At 35.1% G+C, this 22,936-nt stretch overlaps 2 protein-coding genes across 4 annotated transcripts; one reads left to right on the top strand and one right to left on the bottom strand.

The window, feature by feature from the left end:
- The first annotated feature begins 3,607 nt into the window (after positions 1-3,607).
- On the top strand, positions 3,608-4,180 carry LOC133704896 (uncharacterized). Its single transcript, XM_062129989.1, has one exon. It carries the CDS (start codon positions 3,608-3,610, stop codon positions 4,178-4,180), a length of 573 nt encoding a protein of 190 aa, XP_061985973.1.
- A 12,358-nt stretch (positions 4,181-16,538) lies between these two features.
- On the bottom strand, positions 16,539-22,576 carry LOC133673200 (bidirectional sugar transporter SWEET2-like). Of its 3 annotated transcripts, none has more exons than XM_062093927.1 (7): positions 22,278-22,576; positions 21,785-21,821; positions 21,467-21,683; positions 21,216-21,374; positions 21,013-21,132; positions 18,173-18,309; positions 16,539-16,960 (listed from the first exon to the last, which is right to left on the bottom strand). In XM_062093927.1, exons 1-6 carry the CDS (start codon positions 22,336-22,338, stop codon positions 18,196-18,198), a joined length of 708 nt encoding a protein of 235 aa, XP_061949911.1. In that variant the 5' UTR covers positions 22,339-22,576; the 3' UTR covers positions 16,539-16,960; positions 18,173-18,195. The 3 variants fall into 3 exon arrangements, with proteins under 3 accessions (XP_061949911.1, XP_061949904.1, XP_061949897.1); XM_062093920.1 differs by having other exon boundaries at positions 16,539-16,905; XM_062093913.1 differs by having other exon boundaries at positions 16,539-16,901.
- Between the last annotated feature and the right edge of the window lie 360 nt (positions 22,577-22,936).

Below are 22,936 nucleotides of genomic sequence, written 5' to 3'. Positions count from 1 at the left end.
ACGATTCGAGGTGGCTACAGTTGAAATTATATTGTGATATATTGTTTGCCACTACAGACAACGTGTTATCTAATTTAATTAAAAAAAATAAGTGAATGACTCGTTATCCATTCATTCAAATTAGAAATGAGCTAACAAGCTTGTGCTACCATGCCCATATGCGTCATTTTTAGTATCAACGACTTTTTATTTTTTCTGACGAATGTTATTAAGGTGTTTTTTGCATCTCATATTATAGGAATGCAGATCATGCTTTTGGAATATTTTTCGAATGAAGACAAATTTTAAGTATTTTATCGATTAAACATTGTTTTGAAATTAGAAATAGTGTCATTGATATTTATGAGATGTTTCTCTGTGTTTTTAGATGAAGAAATGCTTGAAAAATAATGTTTTTGTGTCCAAAAAAGGTGGGTGATTTTCCAATGATTCGAGGTGGCTAGAGGTGAAACTATATTGTGATATATTGTTTGCCACTACAGACAACGTGTTATCTAATTTAATTAAAAAAAATAAGTGAATGACTCGTTATCCATTCATTCAAATTAGAAATGAGCTAACAAGCTTGTGCTACCATGCCCATATGCGTTATTTTTAGTATCAATGACTTTTATTTTTTCTGACGAATGTTATTAAGGTGTTTTTTGTATCTCATATTACAGGAATGCAGATCATGCTTTTGGAATATTTTTTGAATGAAGACAAATTTTAAGTATTTTATCGATTAAACATTGTTTTGAAATTAGATATAGTGTCATTGATATTTATGAGATGTTTCTCTGTGTTTTTAGATGAAGAAATGCTTGAAAAATAATGTTTTTGTGTCCAAAAAAGGTGGGTGATTTTCCAACGATTCGAGGTGGCTAGAGGTGAAACTATATTGTGATATATTGTTTGCCACTACAGACAACGTGTTATCTAATTTAATTAAAAAAAATAAGTGAATGACTCGTTATCCATTCATTCAAATTAGAAATGAGCTAACAAGCTTGTGCTACCATGCCCATATGCATCATTTTTAGTATCAACGACTTTTATTTTTTTTTTATGAATGTTATTAAGGTGTTTTTTGTATCTCATATTACAGGAATGCAGATCATGCTTTTGGAATATTTTTTGAATGAGGACAAATTTTAAGTATTTTATCGATTAAACATTGTTTTGAAATTAGATATAGTGTCATTGATATTTATGAGATGTTTCTCTGTGTTTTTAGATGAAGAAATGCTTGAAAAATAATGTTTTTGTGTCCAAAAAAGGTGGGTGATTTTCCAACGATTCGAGGTGGCTGGAGGTTAAACTATATTGTGATATATTGTTTGCCACTACAGACAACGTGTTATCTAATTTAATTAAAAAAAATAAGTGAATGACTCGTTATCTATTCATTCAAATTAGAAATGAGCTAACAAGCTTGTGCTACCATGCTCATATGCGTCATTTTTAGTATCAACGACTTTTATTTTTTTTGACGAATGTTATTAAGGTGTTTTTTGCATCTCATATTACAGGAATGCAGATCATGCTTTTGTAATATTTTTCGAATGAAGACAAATTTTAAGTATTTTATCGATTAAACATTGTTTTGAAATTAGATATAGTGTCATTGATATTTATGAGATGTTTCTCTGTGTTTTTAGATGAAGAAATGCTTGAAAAATAATGTTTTTGTGTCCAAAAAAGGTGGGTGATTTTCCAACGATTCGAGGTGGCTAGAGGTGAAACTATATTGTGATATATTGTTTGCCACTACAGACAACGTGTTATCTAATTTAATTAAAAAAAATAAGTGAATGACTCGTTATCTATTCATTCAAATTAGAAATGAGCTAACAAGCTTGTGCTACCATGCCCATATGCGTTATTTTTAGTATCAACGACTTTTATTTTTTTTGACGAATGTTATTAAGGTGTTTTTTGTATCTCATATTACAGGAATGCAGATCATGCTTTTGGAATATTTTTTGAATGAAGATAAATTTTAAGTATTTTATCGATTAAACATTGTTTTGAAATTAGATATAGTGTCATTGATATTTATGAGATGTTTCTCTATGTTTTTAGATGAAAAAATGCTTGAAAATAATGTTTTTGTGTTCAAAAAAGGCGGGTGATTTTCCAACGATTCAAGGTGGCTGGAGGTGAAACTATATTGTGATTTATTGTTTGTCACTACAGACAACGTGTCATCTAATTTAATTAAAAAAATAAATGAATGACTCGTTATTCATTCATTGAAATTAGAAATGAGCTAACAAGTTTGTGCTACCATGCCCATATGCCAAGCTTTATTTTTTGTGGGATAGGTGTGCAGGGCCTCACAGGCTCGTGCATCTGAATTTTTTTTGCTTTTATTTTGTTTATTTTTATTTTGTTTTTTAAAATATCTTTGATGTAAAATTTGATATGTATTGCTTTATTAATTTCTTATAGTAATTGAAAATATATTTATATAATACCATTAAAATTTTAGTTTTTTCTCGGATAAGATCATATTGTTTTAAAAAATATCTAATTGCTTTTTTACAAGAGATTATTTTTATTATCTAATAATTAAATAAAATATAGTTTTACAAATTAAAATAATTAAACCAAGATGTGTTTATAATATGAGTTGTGTATGTGATTAGTAAACCCAAATTAATCTAACTAAATATAATATATAGTTGTTTTAATATTACAAGGAATATATTTTTAAAATACCAGTAAACAAGTGCATGTTTCGATTTTTGTTTAAAAAAATTTCTGACCGCTACAAAACGCATTAACAACCCTGTAGTTTTTTTTTTCCTTTCCAGTCTGTGTTCAGCAACTGCTTTAACAAGTAGGCAGGCAATACGCTGCGGGCTACCTATCTAGTCATCATCCCTCGTCCAAGCAGCTGTCCAAGTTCTGATCAAGGGAGTGGATCCTTCTATTCCTAGTAGAGCATTGGAAAGGCATAGTTTCACTACTTGCAGACAGTAGACTGGTTCTCTTGCGCTTCAATTCTGGGTGAGAAAGAAGGGCCAGGCCAAGCCAGTTCTTTTACCTCAGTGTGATCATCCTGTTCAGATTATATACCCGTACTTCTTGTTTTTATTTCAAATTAAGTCACATAGTGTAGTGGATTATCGTTGGCTGTTTCTGCAGCAAAATATAAGATGCAGTTTTTGATAGTTCAACAGAGCAGTCAGAAATCAGCATGAACTGAAAATTGGCTTTAACTATTGGCTTGATTTCAGGAAAGTATATATAATTCATCTCTCAAAGCTTAGCAGTGGATTAAATTTGGTCATCACGAACCACACAAGAAGGCAGGCATGCGTCTGCACTGTCATGTATATTTGCTTATCATCAAAACTTACTGTGGCAAACTTTATATCCCTCGTGAGTTGCTTTAATTAGCTCAAAACGGTGAGATACTCGCAACGGCTAGTACACTGGTGAACCCTATACATGAGCAGCCACCGGGTCTAACCCCTGCTAGCGGTGGACCTCACGTGAAGTTCATCATACACACCCGGATATAGGCATTTAAAACACTAGCTATATACTACACGCTTAGCAACTTAGCATGCTAGATATCATCATCAGTAACACCGAGAATCACTCATACTAACCAGTTATGGAAGCACTGTGGAATTTGGAGGACAAATGGAAGCTGACGACCCAAGAAGCAGTCCTCTTATTTGTATGCTCTGCCTTCGCAGTCATTGCGCTCTGCACTGCAACAATGCTTAAGAGGAAGGCCCAGAGAAAGCCAAAATTAGTGAACCAAGGCCCAATTAGCGCAGGTACCTCAATAAGATGGTCTGAGCCTGAGCCTGGTTCTAATGATTGGATCACAATAAAGACGGTGTTGATGGAGTCAATGAGGTGGAGTGAAGCAAGCAAATGGGAGGAGGGAGGTAGTGGGAGTGAGAGTGGGAGTGGGAGGCGGGGAGAGATGCCACGACCACCAACACTTCTCGGGCTAGAAAGGTGCGACTCAAGTATTGGGTGGCAAAGCCAGAACTCTTTGTCACCTGCAGTGTGGCAAAGGCCTATCCTCATGGGAGAGAAATGTGAGCTTCCAAGGCATAGCGGGCTTATTCTCTATGATGAAAGAGGTCGGCTACTTGATCATTCTCTCACATCATCTCGTAAAGAAAATATTCATGAGATAGAGAAAGGGAGCATCTCTCTTTACCAAATTTGAGAGCTAACAAATTTGATTGACACGTCCTTCTTCCTAACATGGTTTCATCTCTTGTTATGTCGTGTAGGAAAAACCAGCAGCTGTTCTGAGAACTCCTAAGGTTGATTTGCTATAGCTGTATTTCATTGCTTCTTTCTTACCTCTGGTGACCAAGCTTTTTTTTTTTAATTTTTTTTGCGTCATCTAAATAAGAAAATGACAGGGTAACAATATGATTTAAATATCAACCAATCCAATTAGTACTATAAAATAAATGGTTTTTTCTCGTAATTGTCTTAACCCAGTGAAATAAGGAAATAAAATAAAATCGATATCACTCACTTTAGTGTATTAATTAAAGTGGGAAAAATGTGCCTTAGTGATTGCCTGTGTTAGTTAGAGACAGTTAATCACTAGATATTTGAGCCGCGGCCATTTTCTCTGAGACGTAAGAAAATGATGTTCGGACGCTCTTTAAGATATGTTTGGGAATGCGATGTGAACTGTGTTTTTTAAAAAATTATTTTGTTTTGTTAAAATTTAATATATTTTATATGTTTTAGATCGTTTTGATGTGATGATGTCAAAAATAATTTTTTAAAATTGAAAAAATATCATTGACAAACATTTCGGTACAAAAAGTTATTTGAAAAGTAACCGCAACCACACTGCCAAATACTCTCTTAAAAAAAAAAAACATCAATGTTTATTCAATTATATAATAGAAAAGGTGATAACGATTGTAAATGGACTGGATCCTAAAAAAAAGTGATAGTGTAAAAAAAAACATTGATTTTCAAGAAAAAAATTTACAAAGTTAAATTCTAAAATAAATCAATGTTAAAACATAAAATTAAAAAATATAAAAAAAATAACAAAACAAAGTACCTCGAATTAAATCGAGCTAGTATGCTAAACTCACAATCTAGATCATGAGATCGGGTTAACCTTATAGAAAGTAAATAGAAAACAAATAACGATTGTCAATCCCCAGCAATCCCAATGTGAAAGGCTAAAATAAAAAAAAGCAATAAAAAAAGCTCGAAAAATAAAACATTTGCAAACCCAAGTAAGACCGTCAAATCTCGTGAGTTGGATCATATGAACAAGATAACCTAATAAAATGCAAAACAAGAAAAATAATAAAGCTTAATTTTAAAAAGAACTTAATTTTAAAGGACAAAACCCAAAAAAAATATTAAAAAAAAACCCAAAAAAATGCTCAGGTTAACTAACCATATTTGTTGCATAGGTCATGAGATTGAGATAACTTGATTAAAAGAAAACTGGAGAAAATCATGAAGCCTATTTTTTAAAATAAACAACATCAAATGATGAAATTGAAAAAAAAAGTGCAAAAAAAAAAACGATGTCAACTCATATTAACTTTTCAAACTCGTGATTCAAGTTACTAAATCGAAAGCACCCTCATATGAAAAAATCACAAAGCTCAATTCTTAATAAATCAAATATCGAATGATAAAACTGAAAAAAAAAATTCAATTGTACAAAATGATAAAAAAAAACAAAACAACAATTATGAGAATGAAGACCAAATTTAAAATGAAAAATAAATAAGAGGACAACTTAGAATTTTAAATTGAAGAGGGAAAATTGAAAAGAAAAATCAAATTCATAAAAGAACCCAAAACAAAAAAAATCAAAAGAATAAGGATCAAATTTGAAAAAATAACAAATCACAATTATAGATCAAAAGATGAAATTGAAAACATATTGAAATTTGACTAAAGAAAAACAAACAAAATTAGAAATAAAAATATAAGGACTAAAATTGATATCAATAAATAAGATAACAAATATGAAATTTTGAATGGCTAACATGAATTTCAAGAGGATGAGAGAGAAAAGATGCAAAGAAGAAAGAAGACGAAGTCGTCAGCGACACACCATTGCCTAAAACATCATAATGCATTGCCTTATAAGGAAGAAAGCACCACGATGCTTCCAACTCCACTACAAAGTCGATGTTTGCTCACTAGACAATACCTCACGCTCCCTTTAAAGGGTGCGATTGTTCCCATGCACCAACCTTTTGTTTAAATTATATTTTTTAATTGTTAAGATACTAAATTGTCCCTAGTCAAATTCATTATAATAAAAAAAAATTAGGATGAAAATGTCATTGGACACTAGTTAAAGAAGTTTTGCTTTTAAAAAATAATTTAGTTATTTTACTATGAGTGTGTTTTGTATTGCGGTAGCTGTTGTGGTTGTGATTTGAAAAAAAGTTATTTTATAAAAAGTACTTTTAGTTGAGGTTGGTTTGAAAAAATAGGTGTTTGGTTAAAAATGTGGTTGAAATTGAGGTTGAAAAAAAAGTACTTTAATTTGTTTGGTTAAGAATTCTTTTAAAATTGGGGTTATAAAATAATTTTAAAAAATATATATTAATATTGATGATTTTTAATTTAAATATTATGGATTTAACTATTTCTATTATATCATGAAATAAATCATACTTTATATAAAATATTTTTTATTATTCCATGAAACCATCTATAATTCCATTGCGTACGAAATATATCCGACAAGGACTACAGTTTTTATAATTTTTTATTGTGTAATAAAATTAGATAAAATATTATCATGTATAAAATTCACTCTAAACTAATTTAAAAAAAATGTTAAAAAAAATTAACACACTAAAAAAAAAAAGTGTCCACGCAGTGCAAAGTGAACAGTGCATCACCATGCACTGTTCATGTTAATTGCACTTTTCATTGAACAGTGCAATTAACGTGAACAGTGCAAAAAAAGCAAGGAATTCTTGCTTTTCAAATACTGTGTTTCCAACGCAGAAAAGAGGTGGGACCTAGTGAACAGTATGCCTTCTTTTTCTTTAACCAAACGGTTGCAGTTGCATTTTAAATAAAACGCAGCCGCAGTTGTAGAGCCAAACATGCTCTATGATTTGAAAATGAAAAGACTAAAAAGCTCATAGAAGCTAGCAAAATAAATTTTGCTTTTATAGGTAATTAAATCATTTTATTGTTTTGTAAAAAAGAAAAAGGTATATTTGTCCTTGATAAATTTGATAATAACAAATAAACCCTAGAAAAAAAGTTCATATTATCCCAATAACAAGTTCAATAATTTTATTTAAAAAGGATAAAAAAATAATTTTTATTTTTCAATTCATATTGATTTATGTCTTGGATTATAATGACTTACTATAACTTTTAATTTTTTTTTAATGCTACAAGTGAAGAGGTGCTAGGTATCTTCTTTGCTCACCGCTTCATAAATTATAGTGAACATATAACAAAAATTTCTTGAAAATGGCGCACAAATTAGAATTACAGTTACAATTAAATTACAAGTTACAAGTAAAACACTAAAATGCAAGGCGAAATTACTTTGCAAATACACTATAAAGCCTCTCATATTTCATTGTTTTTTTTTAATCTCAAATGTTTTTCTTCTCAATTTGATTATATTGTGGCTATGGTAAATTGCTTCTAATTGTTATACATAATTAAAATATGAAAGACCAAACTATATGATTCTGGTTTGGTTAAGAATGATGATATCATATGTTTTGTAATGATAATGTCATACCATGGCTTGTGTGTCTTGTGAACCTAGGCTTGCCGCGGCTCTAGAGAGCATTCTCAGCACATGTTATATATTTGTGTTGAGGAGTGTAGCTCAACTAATCAGGTTTTAGATTTGTTTTCTAAAGATCACCAGTTTGAGTCTCACAAACCTCAGGGCCATTGGAGATTTACATGGTCGTTAACTTCAGGCTCATGAAATTAGTCGAGGTGCGCGTAACCTGATCCGGATACCCACGTTAATATACAAAATGTTGATTATATGAATGTATGTGTGGTTGTATCTTCGTTGCTGTGGTTATAGATATTTTTAAATATTATTTTAATACATTAAAAAAAAACACTTTGAAAAATAATAATTATCACACTTTTAAACACCCACGAACATTTGCTACCGGTTGAATCTGATTACAATTACCTTATTACATAATATAATGATCGATTCATACACATAATGTGTGTTTTTCGAAGAGAAATTAGAGTTCCATGTTTTATAATTAATATTTCGATTTCTATTTACAATTCTCTTATCAATACATATAAAGAGAATAAAAAAATGGTTAGAAACACATGAGAAACTACTTCATGTAATTAATAGGTTAGAAATGCTTTTGGTTGTCTGCTAAAACCTCCAATCTCTATATTCAAATAAATTAAAGCGTTTTATTTTGAATGAATAGATAAAACAATTTTAAAACTCAATATCATTTTTCTCCAGTCTAATTTTGTGGTATTAAATAGTGAAAAATATGCTATATAGTTCATGGCAGATAATGTCGATCAACATTTTAAGTTTGGTACAAATTTGCGTCGCCTAATAAATCATAGAATCACCTGGTTGAAACAAAAGTCTCAAACGATAGGTTGAGTAGAATACATCAGATAAGAGGGGATGTTGCAGAAAAGCAAATAAAAATGGAGGTACAGATGCAAATGCAAAAATAACTGCAGGGGCCAAATCAAGTCCATACTAACAAGCTGAGCAAAAGGTTGTGCTAAAGGCTACCATCATGCTTATCATAGAGATGAAAAGCGTAAAGAGGCCGATCATCAGCATCCGATATAGAAAAAACCTTAAATGCACTTCTCTTTATATATACAGGAGTTCCTTTATGGTTATCATTGCCTCAAGGCAAGCTAAGGGCTGCAGCAAAGACTACAGGAAACCATGAACGTAATGGTAAGGTGATTGTGTACGCTTACTGTTGGGATATTGCCATTATTAGGTAACAACATGTGCAGCCTACCCTAAGAAGAGAGGATTGCCATTGTCGATGGTAGTTGCACCAACCATTAACAAAATGGTGCAACCCATGTGTTGGAACCATTAATGCAGCCACCATACTTGCCTATAAATAGGCATACATAAGAGAGCAAAGTGAGAGAGTGTGGTGAGTGTGTGCAAGAGAGTGGAGAGAAAGAGAGAGCTGCAAGAGCAGCAATGAGAGTTGATGAGTTGAGTTAGAGTGAAGTGATCCTCCTCCTCCATGTATTTGTTTTGTATCATTTCTCTAATCTCTAATAAAATGAACCTCTCCCGTGGATGTAAGCGGTTTTGCCGAACCACGTTAAATATTGTGTCAGTGTGCTTAGCCTCCTATGAGTAACTATCAGTACAACACCGGTCCGCGCATGGGGGAGTCGGAATCCCCAACAATTGGTATCAGAGCACATGGTTTAAAGGGGTGTTTGATTTTGCTCAAAAATGAAAGTTGTCAAAATTGTGTTTTGACCATACCACTATGTAGAGGAGGAAGAGACGAAGCCACTGTTGAAAACCACGTCTAAATCAGATGTCGGAATCGTCCTCACGCGTCGTTATGCACCGGCAAGGTTGTTGGCCACGTGCACAGATGCGCGTCATGCGTCACACACGTCTTCTTCACCCGGATGAGCTGACCCGACCCGGATACCAGACGACCCGACCCACGTGCCAGACCCGGATAAGGATGAAATCATCATGACGTAATCATGATGCCAGCATACACACTTAGCATGACATGTCAGCGTCCAGTCAGCAGACACGTCAGCATAGTGGGACCCACCTGTCACATCACCAGCCGCGAGTCGAGTTGAGCCGAGCTGTTTTTGAGCCGAGCCGAATTGAGCAGAGCTATTTATGAGCTGAGCCGAGCCGAGATCTGAGGGAGAAGATTCTGTACAACGGAATCTACGTGCAACCGGATCTGGGATTGAATTTGAGTCGCTCATCAGGACAAAATTATTTTGATCAAATCTTAGCCGTCTGAAATGCGATTTAGATGATTTCAGACTTGTTTCTAGCTAATTTGATCGTTTCGGATGCAATGGTACGGTCTGATCGTTGAGATTTGAGACCAAAAGTGGTGGTGGTGAATTAACAAAAGAGATTGCCCGATTAGGAGGTATCTGAAAGTCATCGTGGTGGTCGATGGAGATGAAGAGGAAGAAGGTGCACATGTTTACCCAATTACATGTGCTAAACTGTTAAGTGGGGAGAATTTTAACTGCCTTGAAGGAAGGCAAAATTGGGACACTCTGGACATCTGATCAAGTGGACAATTAGAGGTGTAGAGTGAAAATTGATCAAGACCAATCTTGATGAATCTAAGCACTGGTAGTCTCGCCAGATGTTGAGAAATCATGTATTAAACCAATATATTTCAGATCAATTGTAAAGGAAAGCCACAACAAAGCTAGCAAATGATTTTATATACGGGAAGACAATATGATGGATAGATATGGCCTAAGAAGTTCTGGCTAGGAGATTGGGTTTTAAGCGGAACCAGTGTGACCCCTCCAATCTTTCCTGGAAACTTACTTAGTGGAAGGATTATCCATACGGTACTATTTTTGTATATATAACAGTTTGTAATGAAACGGTTGAAGACTAGCAATATGACGGTACAAAGGAACAATTGGGTTCCGTATGTTCAAGGATCTGATAGAGTGGTGATTTCTCCAAAGAAGTTAGATTCGGTGACTGTGATTTCTCGAGGGGAGAATTAATGAAGACCCTAATAATGGAAGAGAAATACAGCAAGGGGATAAAGATTGGCACCCTATTTTGACTTGGATAGGTGTTGTGACAGGATGAGCTACTGTCAAACATAAGCAAGGAATAGGGAGAAATCTGGAGAATAGAAATTGCACGAAGGCACACGGAGATTGTGCAGGAGTACCCGTAGGAGGTACTGTAATGAGACAACATGTGCAAGGAGAAAAAGAGTTCCCAGATGAAGCTCAGAGCAGAGACTGTTAGAGGTTGTACAATAGAAAGTCTCTTGTGCTCTTGATGAAGACAACATGCAAAGACCTTTCCAATGCATGCAAGGATGGAAAGAGAGTTGTTGTAGAAGCACCTAATTGAGGGGGTGCAAATGCCTGTGATACAAGGCAACCGCCTATGATGAAAGGCGAAGAAACTAAAGAGAGTTGGTGTAGGTGGAGCTGGCAAGCAGAAAGACATAGAAGCTCCAAACATAGAAATCGAATTGGAGGATTGCGAGGATTATACCGCAAGTTTCTCTTTCTATGTAATCAGTGGCAGTGATCTCTCCCAAGTCCACATGGTGGTAGAGAATTGTTTAGAGCCACTTTGAAGCATCTCAGTTGAAGAAGGATGCGATCGCCTATGAAAAGCGAAGACACCTTAGAGAAAAGGTGTGAGGGTCATGATAGGAGCCCAAGTTCAGACCGCCCCATAACAACGGGCAAAGACACCTTAGAGAAGGTGTGAGGGCTATGAAGGAGCCCTAGATCAGATCACCCCATGACAACGGGTGAAGACACCTTAGAGAAGGTGTATGGGCCATGATATGAGCCCAGTTCAGAACGCCCCAGAGCCAATGTGATTGCTGGATATGAGTGGACAGGTGTATAGCCAATGAAGTGGCTATGATGAGTATGAAGACAAATGCAGGATTGACTTTCATGGATATTGCCCCCATGCTAAAGATCAATAAGCCACAAGACATTTGCCTTGGACAATAAGTGGGTGACTTGTGGAGCATTAAGACGCGACTGTTATAAAGAAGCAGAAGGGCATGTGCAGGTTCCGGGAACAAATTGACTCTTGTCAAGGTGGTGAGCTCGGTAAAGGCATTGTAATACTCAGAGTATCAAGACATATATGGATCAACCTTTAATAGGTTGTCCCCATAAGTAAAGATGGAAAGTTACCTGGACTCTTAGGACTAAGAGCGAGAGACTCACGGAGAAATAAGGCGTGGTTCCTAGGGTGGAACAGAGGGCAGACACAACTCCTGGATGAGTAGACTCTTGGAAGAGTGGTGAACTCGTGATCATATTGAGATACTCAGATAATGACTGTCGCACTTGGAAATAGAAATTTCTGTTTGAGGGGGTGTTGTAAGCCTTAGTGTGAGGGTTGATGAATCATTCCGGACTGAGCATGGTTGATACGCTCAAGGGGAATGTTGTGTCCTAGAGACAAGCATTAACACTCTTCAGATGTGATGTGGCAGACCATCTGGTTGTAGTGATCCTTTTGTGTGAGAAAAGGTGTGCTTTGGTAACTCTGGTGATTGAAAGGTGTCTTTAAACTTGACCGGAGATACTCTCAGAATGGTAAGCTTGGAAGAGCTGCAAGATACAAGCCTATGCTGAAGAAGCAAGAGGACAGTTGCCCCACATGAATGGTAAAGGGGGTGATTGTTGGGATATTGCCATTATTGGGCAACAACATGTGCAGCCTACCCTAAGAAGAGAGGATTGCCATTGTCAATGGTAGTTGCACCAACCATTGACAAAATGGTGCAACCCATGTGCTGGCACCATTAATGCAGCCACCATACTTGCCTATAAATAGGCATACGTGAGAGAGCAAAGTGAGAGAGTGTGGTGAGTGTGTGCAAGAGAGTAGAGAGAAAGAGAGAGCTGCAATGGCAGCAGCTGCAAGAGCAACAATGAGAGTTGATGAGTTGAGTTAGAGTGAAGTGATCCTCCTCCTCTATGTATTTGTTTTGTATCCTTTCTCTAATCTCTAATAAAATGAACCTCTTCCGTGGATGTAAGCGGTTTTGCCGAACTACGTTAAATATTGTGTCAGTGTGCTTAGCCTCCCATGAGTAACTATCAATACACCACCGGTCCGCGTATGGGGGAGTCGACCACCAGTTCGCGCATAGGGGAGTCGGAATCCCCAACACTTACTTCCTTTTGACCTAGAATCAATTCATCAAAGAAAACAAGGATTTTTAAGAGCAGGAATAGAATGCTTTCTTCTCTTGATGTTTGCTCTCAAATCTTGTTTGGGAAACTGCAGCATAGTTTAATATGCTTGAAGTTTTTTGAAACTTGTTAGATGATACATACACTATACCAAATGCTCCTATATAGTTTCTAGTGCTTGATTAATTGAAGCTTATAGTACACTTGAAAAACTTTATTGTCCCCGACTCTTTCCATTTTTACTTATTTACTTGATTTCTTACAGTAAGGATGACACATTAATACTGTATTTATTACATATTGGATTTATATTATTGCATCAGCAGATGGATTTTTTTTTATATCTTTGTGAAACATAAAAGCAAATGAATAAGATTTTTCAAGGAAATCCCCCCAAGATCAGTTAAACTACCTGAATTTGCTGAAATTTAAAAAACAAAGATTCTTAGAACAATATATAGCAAGCTCTTAGGATTGAAGTTCTCAATGTATATGTTAATTGATGTGATTTGTGGAATGAAACTTTTAACTCGTTTAATCGAACCTAGAAAATATTTCAAGGGGAATAGTAAGAAAATGGAGATTGATTTTTGATAAAGTGGCATGTACGTTGAACCACACTGACTCTCGTTGCATTTGCAGAGCAGCAACAGAAACCATTTTCAGTCGATTCTGATCTGGTAATTTTGCCATTAGGTGCAACATGTTGTTACCCATATGATCTTTATATGCTGTTATCACATCCTTCATTGATCCTAATTCATATATCAGATTGAATATACTTGCATGTCGATGCAGTACTGCTATATGAAATATGTTTTGTTTTTTTCCATCCGTTTCCCATATTAAACCAGGATAAGAAGAGGTAAGTTCGGCCAAGAATTGAAAGTTCCCTGCTTTTTCTGCATCAAATAATAAGTGTGTAGGTTCCCTGATTGTAGCCTTCAGGTCATCTCGTTTTAGGACTTCCTTCCAAAGGCGTTTGACTAATTGAAAGGCTTGAGATTGCGTCATAGTTGTGTTCTGTGAGGTCTTCATACCTGGGACTAAAACAGAAAGCAGAATAAGCTTTTCACAGTGTGAATAATGGAAGCTGTAGTCTTTTTCTGCATGATAACAACAATAACAGCAACAAAATCAGTGGTTATATTGTTGTAGGAGTGCTGGTAATTTACTTGGTGTTCCCTTTTATTCTTTATTTTTTACAAAGCCCTGTAGGGGGTGGGGATAATATGTTGTATAACATGTAATGGCAAATCGGCTGCCCCTTTTATGCTATGAAGTTTGTCTTTCAGTATAGCTTGCATATTGTAAACATTTATTGCATTGACATATTACAAAAACTCTATACAAAAATCACCCTCTAAAACCCCTAGCAAGTTGTGCATATATTTGTTTCTTTTAGTTCTTGTTTCTTTTTTCTATTAGCTTCTCTACACAGTTCACTTATTTCCATGGACAGAACTTTTTATAACAAGTTGTGCATATATTTGACGAATCTTGAACCATGTCGATACGTTTTTGCTAGTTGGTGAAGCTCCCCGCCAACTATTTTAAGTTGAATTCTTATTGCATATTTTTCTTTCACTTGCACATGTACGAGTTTTCTATGCAAATCCTTAGATAACGATATAGTTTAGAATGCTGTTTTTCTGCACTTACCAATATATTTCCTACTTACTAAATCTTATGTGATGTTGGCTGCATTTCTAAGCTGTTAAATTTCTGCATTGGATTGTGGTTTCTATATGATCGAAGGACCAAACTCGCTCTTTACTCATAAGTAATCGGATTAAGTTTTGGTCTTGCAGAATCGAGTTTAAACTGTTTTTGTTGGCATATTACAGGTATGTTACACAGCTTTCTCATCCGGGGAATACGTAATTACTGTGCATCTGTGAGTAATGTTATTCCAAGTGCATATTTGCCTTTTCATTTTGATCTATGTTTTGCTTTCATGCCAGATATGTAATTTAGAAATCACAAGTAATGCTATGCTATAATGCAAAAAGTTACAGAGCTGAACTTGTTGGCCTATCATAATTTGCTTGACAAAGCATGTGATTATGATTGTGTCTCGTGTAATTGGATCATCTCCACTTGTATCTGTCCTAGCATGCACACTTGAAAATGCTCGCCATAAAAATGAGAAAGATAGCGCTTGCAGGGAAGTAGATGACAGGAAGGCTGCCTCAGTGGAGTTCAAGTCCCAATCTCATTCTCCAGGGTCAGTTTATCTTGTAGGACAATTGTTTCTGTATCTGCCTCGGTGATCTCAGAAATATCCTGTTCTTGTGGCACAACAGGTAGATTGACATCTATTTCTTCCATTTCAATTATATGCTCGTCTATTGCTTTAGGGCCTGCTTGGATACCTCCATTTGTTCTGGAAGGCACACGCACGTATCAATCTCTTATTTTATTCCTTGAAATGAGACTGTATTTATTTATTTCTTAGGTAACAGAGGAGAACTGCAGTTGTTTATGTAGTTTGTTAATGCTGACAGTCGTTTTTTTTCTTTTTTGAACAGCAGTTGGTTATGTAGTTAGTAGCTCAGTTTTCTGTTCTGTCACCCGTAGCTAAGCTTTTGCTTTTTGTGGTTGTCTTATAGCAGGATTTGTCCCCTCCAAAATTTGCTTTTGGAACTGATCTCTTCATTCATCCAGGCAAAGCCATAAACTTCCTCAGTTCTCCTCAAAATATCCATGGATGCTGATTGCTGGTATTTAATAAACCTCATTTATAAAAACACTTACAATCAAGGATTCTGCCGGCATGAAATGCAACTACTTTGAGCATCATAAAAGCACATGGAACTCTGACCTGATATATATAATAACTATACAAAAGTAAGAGAGACCGAAGGATATTTCAATTGATTCATTGTGACTTTCCTCCTCAGTCATTGAGCTGCACTGGTGAGTTTGTGTTGATATTAGCATTTTTTTTATTGGGCTGGCAGTTGTTTCTTATTAGACATGTGCGAATGTGAGCGCTTCCTGTCAGCTTCATGGAAGGTGATGATGAAAAGTAAAATCCTTTGTAGAGTTCTACATTTGAGTGTTGAGAATCCCACATCATTAACGATGAAAAGTTTGAGGTGTTTATATACAAAGATGGTCATGCAATCCAATGGTCTAAGCTTTTGGATTGCAGTGGTGTTCATCATCAATACATTCCAGTCCTCTCGTGCAAGCCCAATGCATATCTCCCCAGCAATCCTTGAAACAGAAGATTTGAATTGTAACATCTTTTAGGTGCGTGGTTGGAATTGAATCCAAATGTAGGATTTTTGTTTTTGTATTTTCTGACCAACACAAAAAAACGAAAAAATCTATCCATCTGGACCCTTTTATATAATACATATTACTGATAATTTCATTTTCTGGAATTGGAACCGTATCGTTGGTGATGATATCGAAGGAGTGAGGGAAGGGCTCGATATATTTGACAAATGAATACGAAATGAGAAAATTTATTTTCCATTCTAAAGAAATTATTTAATTTTATTAATTGATTTATTTATTTTCCGACCTTGATTTACACAAGATTTAATTATTTAACACTCCTACAAGTGTAATGCATGATCTATTTACTTTTTCAAATTAAAAAAAATAAGAAGAAGAAGACATTACGAACACCTACCATTATTAAGTGAGCCAAGCAGTGCTGTGTTAGGGCATCAAATTAGATTTTATTTTTGGAAGAACAATGATGCTCATCACAAATGGAACAACATTGCAACAAGGGAGGGGCAACTGATCAAACAACATTAAAATAGGAGATCAGGAGGAAAGGTAAGAGTAGAGTAACCGAAGAGAAAAGGCTGCAACTTGGGAAAGCAGTCCTCAATAAATGGATGCCATCACCAGGGAGAAAAATTATTCTCAGGAGTCCAGGCTCCCAATAAACACAGTAATTGCAAGGATTCTTGCGCGCACATCTCGAAAACCACGGTCACCTTGAAAAAGCCAACAGCAACCGATCCAAGTCACTGTCTTGGATAACAAGCAAACAGAACAAGCGTTAACTTTACTAACTGCTAGTTCAACCCTGAATTCCATGCAGAAATAAGAAGAACAGCTGTTAATGGATTGGATTTTCCTAACATTAGATATGAAACAAATATATATTCAAAACATCAACAACTAATGGCATATTTATCCAACTTGGAGAGCAAAGCGACTAAAATCATGAGTTAGCATCCTTTTCTCTAAAATTTTGAAAGTCGAGCGAGTGAGAATTATAAGGTGATTTCTTTTCTGCTCTGCATTCAGCAATCCAATGGACTTTTGACTGTACAATGGAGGCCTTAACCTCTTTTTTATTTCAAGGATAAGAAAAATTTTACGCTTATAGTCTGACTTTTTTAAAAAAAATACACAATAGTTGGTTTTCTTTCTTCTTTTTTTGTTCATATGCCAAATAAGACTTATTGTACAATGAAGAAAATTGTCTACATGCCTCTAAGCAGTCACTCCATGTTTCAATGTTACATCTCACTCCATGTGATATCGTATAAAGGATTTTTCAAAGTTACTAGAATTACAGGTTTAAGATAAGGGGATTGTGTTTCTCATATATGTCTTACAGCAGAAGAGGTTCAAAATATGAATATTCAGGTCAAGCATGTGCTAGAATGATGTGTATCAACCCTGATATCAAAAGGATGGGCAGGGAAATAGATTTGAAGATTCAAGGCAAGAACAGAAATAGTGGACACACACCAGCAGTGCACTGAAAACATGAACAAAAGAAAAAAATAAACGGTGCTGGATGATTGAATTTTGATTACCAACATGCGTGCACACACAAAAGTGACCGAAGAGCATGAGATTGGATCATAAAAGTGACCGAAGAGCATGAGATTGGATCATGTTGGTCATGTATATGTTCCTCTAGGGCCTTTACTCTTCTTATATCAGTTGCACCAGAAGCCTAGATTATCATTTAATTAGGAAGTTGGATAAACCTATGGATTCATATCAATTTAAAATCATTCAAAATATGGAAAGAAAGACAGCCCACAAAGTGCCCTTTTTTGATAAAGATTGGGCGTCTCCTTGAAACAAGAAGTTCCAAAGCATCCATTATCTAGACTAAGTTATGAATACACTCCTATTTGAAGCATAGCCCAGGCAAATCAACATGCCCTGGCACCCCAGCATTATATACCACAAGCATCAAGAAAGATCCATCTCTCAAACAATAGAAAATTATCACAAATAACAAAACAATTGAATTGAGACATTGCTTGTTCCTCACCTTCTTTTGCCAGTATGTCAATTTTATGCGTGCGAAACTATCAAGGGTTCTTTGGACTCTTGTACGGATTTCTTCTTATAGTGAAGGTATAACATCAACTGTATAATTCCCAAAATGGTACCAATGCCATTTGGAACCTGAAGTTCAAATGGAAATCAAACTTGTTAGTGGGTAAACTTACCCAAGATAATATGATATATATATATACACACACACACACACACATATATCAGTTTATAAATGAAAAGCATAAATATAAATTCATTCATATACAACTACATAGTTATGAAAACACTCTCATAAATTTATGTTACATAAAGAGGACATTATCGTTGGAATTTATGGCTTAAACTAAAAATGACGTGGCTTGAATTGATTTGTCGATTTAATTAAGTAAATTGAGTTACAATACATTTCTCCACAACCAAGAAAACCCTAAGATTTGGACTTTGGCTTGACAATTGTTTCCTGGTTGGATATTGACTTGTGTAACCTGACTTTGATGTGTATATATATACACATATGTATGTTGCATAAATTTTAAAGGGAGTATAGCCAAAACTTCTTGTGGCCATCACCTTTGTTTGTGATTTTGCCATCAACAGAATTAGCGTAGTATTTTCGTGTGAGTGATTTCTTGGATGTAATTGGGTTTTTGGTTAATGAGGTTAAGCGTGTGCTTGATTAATGATTGTAATCCCCAAATATTTGATAGTGAAGTTTTGTATAGTAGGCTTAGGCGTTTGCACAATAAGCGGTATCAAATTCTAGTTGATTGAAGACTTAAACGGTTTCAAATTGTTTGGTTTGCTTAGGTGTTTGCACAATAAGCGGTATCAAATTCTAGTTGATTGAAGACTTAAGCAAATCAAATGAAGATGATGAGGACATAAATTGGCATAACGAAATTTGAGATCAAATTGTTTGATGGGAAAAACAATTTCGTTTTTTGGCAAAGCACAATAAAGGATGTTTTAACAACTTAAGAACTTGATATTGTTGTCGAAGAGACTAAACCTGAACAACTGAAGGATGTTGATTGGAACTTAATTTAGAAGAAAGCAGCAAGTTAGATTCAATTGGCTTTGGCTTCAAAGGTTAAGTACAATGTCCTAGGCGAGTCGACACATAGAGGCATCTAGGAAAAGTTTGAGTATTTATGCTTCCAAGTCATTAACTAATCATTTTCTTTTAAAATTGGATTTATATTCGTTAAGGATAGATGAAGGAATGAGCATGCACAACCATCTTTCAAAATTTAACAGGTTGATGATGCAGGTAGTTAACGTTGGAGAAAAGACTGAGAATGAAGAGCAATGCCTCCTTCTACTATCATCTTCGCATGTCGTGCAAGTCGTTGGCACAAACAATGCTAGTTGGAAGTACAACTTTGGGTCTAAATGATGTGAGTACAATTTTACTAGAGAATGATAGGTCCTAGGAGTAGAAAATAATGTCAGAGATGATAAGGTGTTGGTTGTCTCGAAAACAAAATTATGATTATCGTGGTAGAGATATGGAACAAGGAGGTAGACTTGATAGAAAGAGCTCTAGATCAAATTCTAGACCTAGAGTCAATTGCAGTAACAGGGAATGTTTTTATTGTCATGGAAAAGGCCATTTTCAATATCATTTTGAGAAGATGAAAGCCGACTTAGAATATTAGAAACTAAACTGCAAGAAGTCTAGAGATGCTGCGATTGCCATGATGGCAATGCTTTCATGGTTAATAAAGGCAAGGAAGTTTGAAAACTCCATGAATTTTAGATTTTACATGCTCCTTCCATGTTTGTTCAAAGAAAGAATGGTTAGATAATTATGAAGAATTTGATGGAGATTCTGTAGTGCTTGTAGATGATAATGAAATTAAAGTTGATGGAATTTGTATTGTTAAAATTAAGATGCATGAAGGTACAGTGAAGATGTTTGGTGATGTTAGACACGTGCCAAAATTTGAAAAGAATTTAATTTCAATTGAGAAACTTGATTCACGTGGTTATGCTCAGTTGAAGGTGGCAATATAAAAGTTAGTCACGGTGTTTTGGTAGTGACAAAAGGAAAACTTATGCATAATAAATTGTATAAGTTGATAGGTAGTGCAATTCAAGGTGGAGCATGTAATGAAGTGTGTAGTTAAATATACAAAAAGCAGTGTTTGGTAGCATCCAACAAGAGAGTTAGTTTTGCTTTGATAGATAGTGGAAAAGAAAGTGTGTGAAGAAGAGTGGAGTTTCATACTTAACAAAAACAAGGTCGAAGTAGAAGATGATTTGTCCCTATTTAAACCAAGGTGGAGATTTGTTAAAATTAATGGCTTAAATTGAATAATGAGGTGGCTTTAATTGATTGGTTGATTGATTAAGTACAGTTACAATACACTGTTCCATTCCCAAGAAAACCCTCGTATAATTATAAGAAGTTTTGGAATTTGGCTTGATACTTGTTTCCTAGTTGGATATGGACTTGTGTAACCTTGCTTTAATCGTGTGTGTGTGTGTGCACACATTTATGCTGCAGAAATTGGTAACTTGTAACAGCCACCTTTGTTTGTGATTTTTTTGTCAACAGAATTAGTGTGGTATTTGTGTAATCAAGTTTTTTCGGTAGTGAGGTATTTAAGTGTGCTCTTGATTAGTGGTTATAATCCCTAATATTTAATAGTGAAGTTTTGTGGAGTAACTTTGCCGAACCCCTCCTTTTTATTTTGTGTTATCAGTTAGTTTGCTTGGGTTTTGCACAACAATTATAACTGCTTGTACATTAAATCTGAAGTGTTAAAATATAGAGGGAAAAGGTCAAGGTTGCACGAAAAGGAAATGCATGTGCCAGAGGAAGCTTACATAAATAAAGGCATCGAAATTCAATACTCCATACAGCAAGAAAGAGGTGCTCATCAAGAAAGTGGAAAGGGAGAGATAAAATGGCATGAATTCAACACTCTTTGTTTGGATCACCAAATTCTGGAGATACAAGTAAAAAAGCAATAAGAAATTAAGCAATTTAAGGAAATATTTAATTAAAAGGAAATAGTTGATTTACTGACAATTATAAACAACGGGGAAGCGAACATTGATATGAGAGAAACAACAGTCAATGACCCAACAGTGATCCACCGTATCATTTGATCATGGATTTGCAAGCTTCCTACTACTATGATTGCAAATAGGACAAGCACCACTAGCAGCGAAGCTAACATACTAACCTGCCGGCAACAAGTGATAGCAAATGTAAGTGAATGAGCACATAGAACCCATAAAATGTTGATAAGTTCTGCAAATAAAAGGGGATAAATACCTTTATTTTTCTCTCGGCATATATTATAAACAAGATAATGTAGGCTAATTGAAATACAGTGCCGAAAGAATTGACAGTGACAACCAATAGATTATCAGCAGATATGAGGGGCATGCCGTACCACATGCAGATCAAGCAATTCATTAGTGCATATATATACGGCAACCCCGAGAACTGCTCCGTTGAACGGTTTCTGATGATTCTCCTATATGTTGGTCTGAGATTTTCAACATCAAGGAAAAAAAAATTGCTAGTCAAAGCGATGAATTATATCAATCTCTGTAGTGAAAGAACACTGAGGACAGAAGAACAACTTACATAGGTGATACAAACAGCCCAAAAGCAAAGATATTCCCTGCAACAATCAAGTATTGGTGTCAAAGAAAAATTCTCAAATGATATTCCAGTTCTATTTCATATAGCAAAATACATTAACTTCATACTTCATATCATCTAATTTGACATTTGCTTCGAGTTCCAGAACGGGAATTGCAAGCATCTAAAAGGGGCTGGTACATTGATTAAGCAAAAATAAAGTATCCAATGCATGCATAGAATTTAAGATCACACATATCTTCTTTTTTTCCCTTCCCTTTCTGAACAAACTGTACATGGGTTCCTGTTGCAATCCAAATTGTAAGAAATAAAGATGGAAAGGGGAAATCTGAGGCAGTTACCAACCCCCAAATACAACCATATGAGATATCTTGTTTTTCTGAATCTAATAAATTGATATCGAAAAACAGAACAAAAGGGCCATTTGCTTTAAACAAGAAACATATGAAAGAAGTAAGAATCGAAAGAAGAGTACCGGCGATTCCTGCTGCATCTTTGCAAGAGGTCCAGACAGGATTATGAACAGAGTCACTCATCAATCCTTCCTTCCTTCCTTCCTTCCTTCCTTCACTAAACACCAACCAACCTCTCTTTCTTTAACACCAATTAAAACCCAGCCTTAAGCTTTTATCTCAGCCTTACAAACAAAGCCCGCCTCCCTCTCTTTTAGATATGTATATAGCAAAGTCTTTATCTCTCTAAATTTTTCACGTTTTCGAAATAATAGCCAGAGAGAGAGGGGGGGGGGGGGATTCTCAACCTCTAGTCCATTAAAACTAGTACGACAAATCATGTAAGATTTTTGTTAAATAGGCAGACAGGTCAGAGAGAGGGGACCCTTGCTTTCCTTCAGACAAGGGGGCTGGGGTGAGCTGGCAGGGTCCGGTTGGTGATATCCTCATCCACTTATCATCCTCATCCATATCATGACGACTCATCAGATCAGTACCTTTTTTTCTTTTTTCTTTTTAATTCATGGATACGGTTTAAAGAATCTGGTATGGTATGTTTTTTTAAGATGTTTGTTATTTAAAATATATTAAAATAATTTTTTTAATTTTTTTAATTTATTTTTAATATTATTATATTAAAATAATATCAAAAAATAAAAAAATATATTTATTTATTTATGAA

This window comes from Populus nigra, chromosome 1 (genome assembly GCF_951802175.1).
Source record: "Populus nigra chromosome 1, ddPopNigr1.1, whole genome shotgun sequence".
Classification (NCBI taxonomy): Eukaryota; Viridiplantae; Streptophyta; class Magnoliopsida; order Malpighiales; family Salicaceae; genus Populus; species Populus nigra.
This window is presented reverse-complemented; position numbering and strand designations above follow the sequence as displayed.

Excerpts from the sequence above, each read along its gene's own strand:
- LOC133704896 (XM_062129989.1), top strand. The coding sequence starts at position 3,608 with ATGGAAGCACTGTGGAATTTGGAGGACAAATGGAAGCTGACGACCCAA.
- LOC133673200 (XM_062093927.1), bottom strand. The coding sequence starts at position 22,338 with ATGAGTGACTCTGTTCATAATCCTGTCTGGACCTCTTGCAAAGATGCA. Across the intron at positions 21,822-22,277 it reads AGATGCAGCAGGAATCGCCG|GGAATATCTTTGCTTTTGGG; the intron begins GTACTCTTCTTT and ends TGATTGTTGCAG. Across the intron at positions 21,684-21,784 it reads GGGCTGTTTGTATCACCTAT|ACCAACATATAGGAGAATCA; the intron begins GTAAGTTGTTCT and ends TGAAAATCTCAG.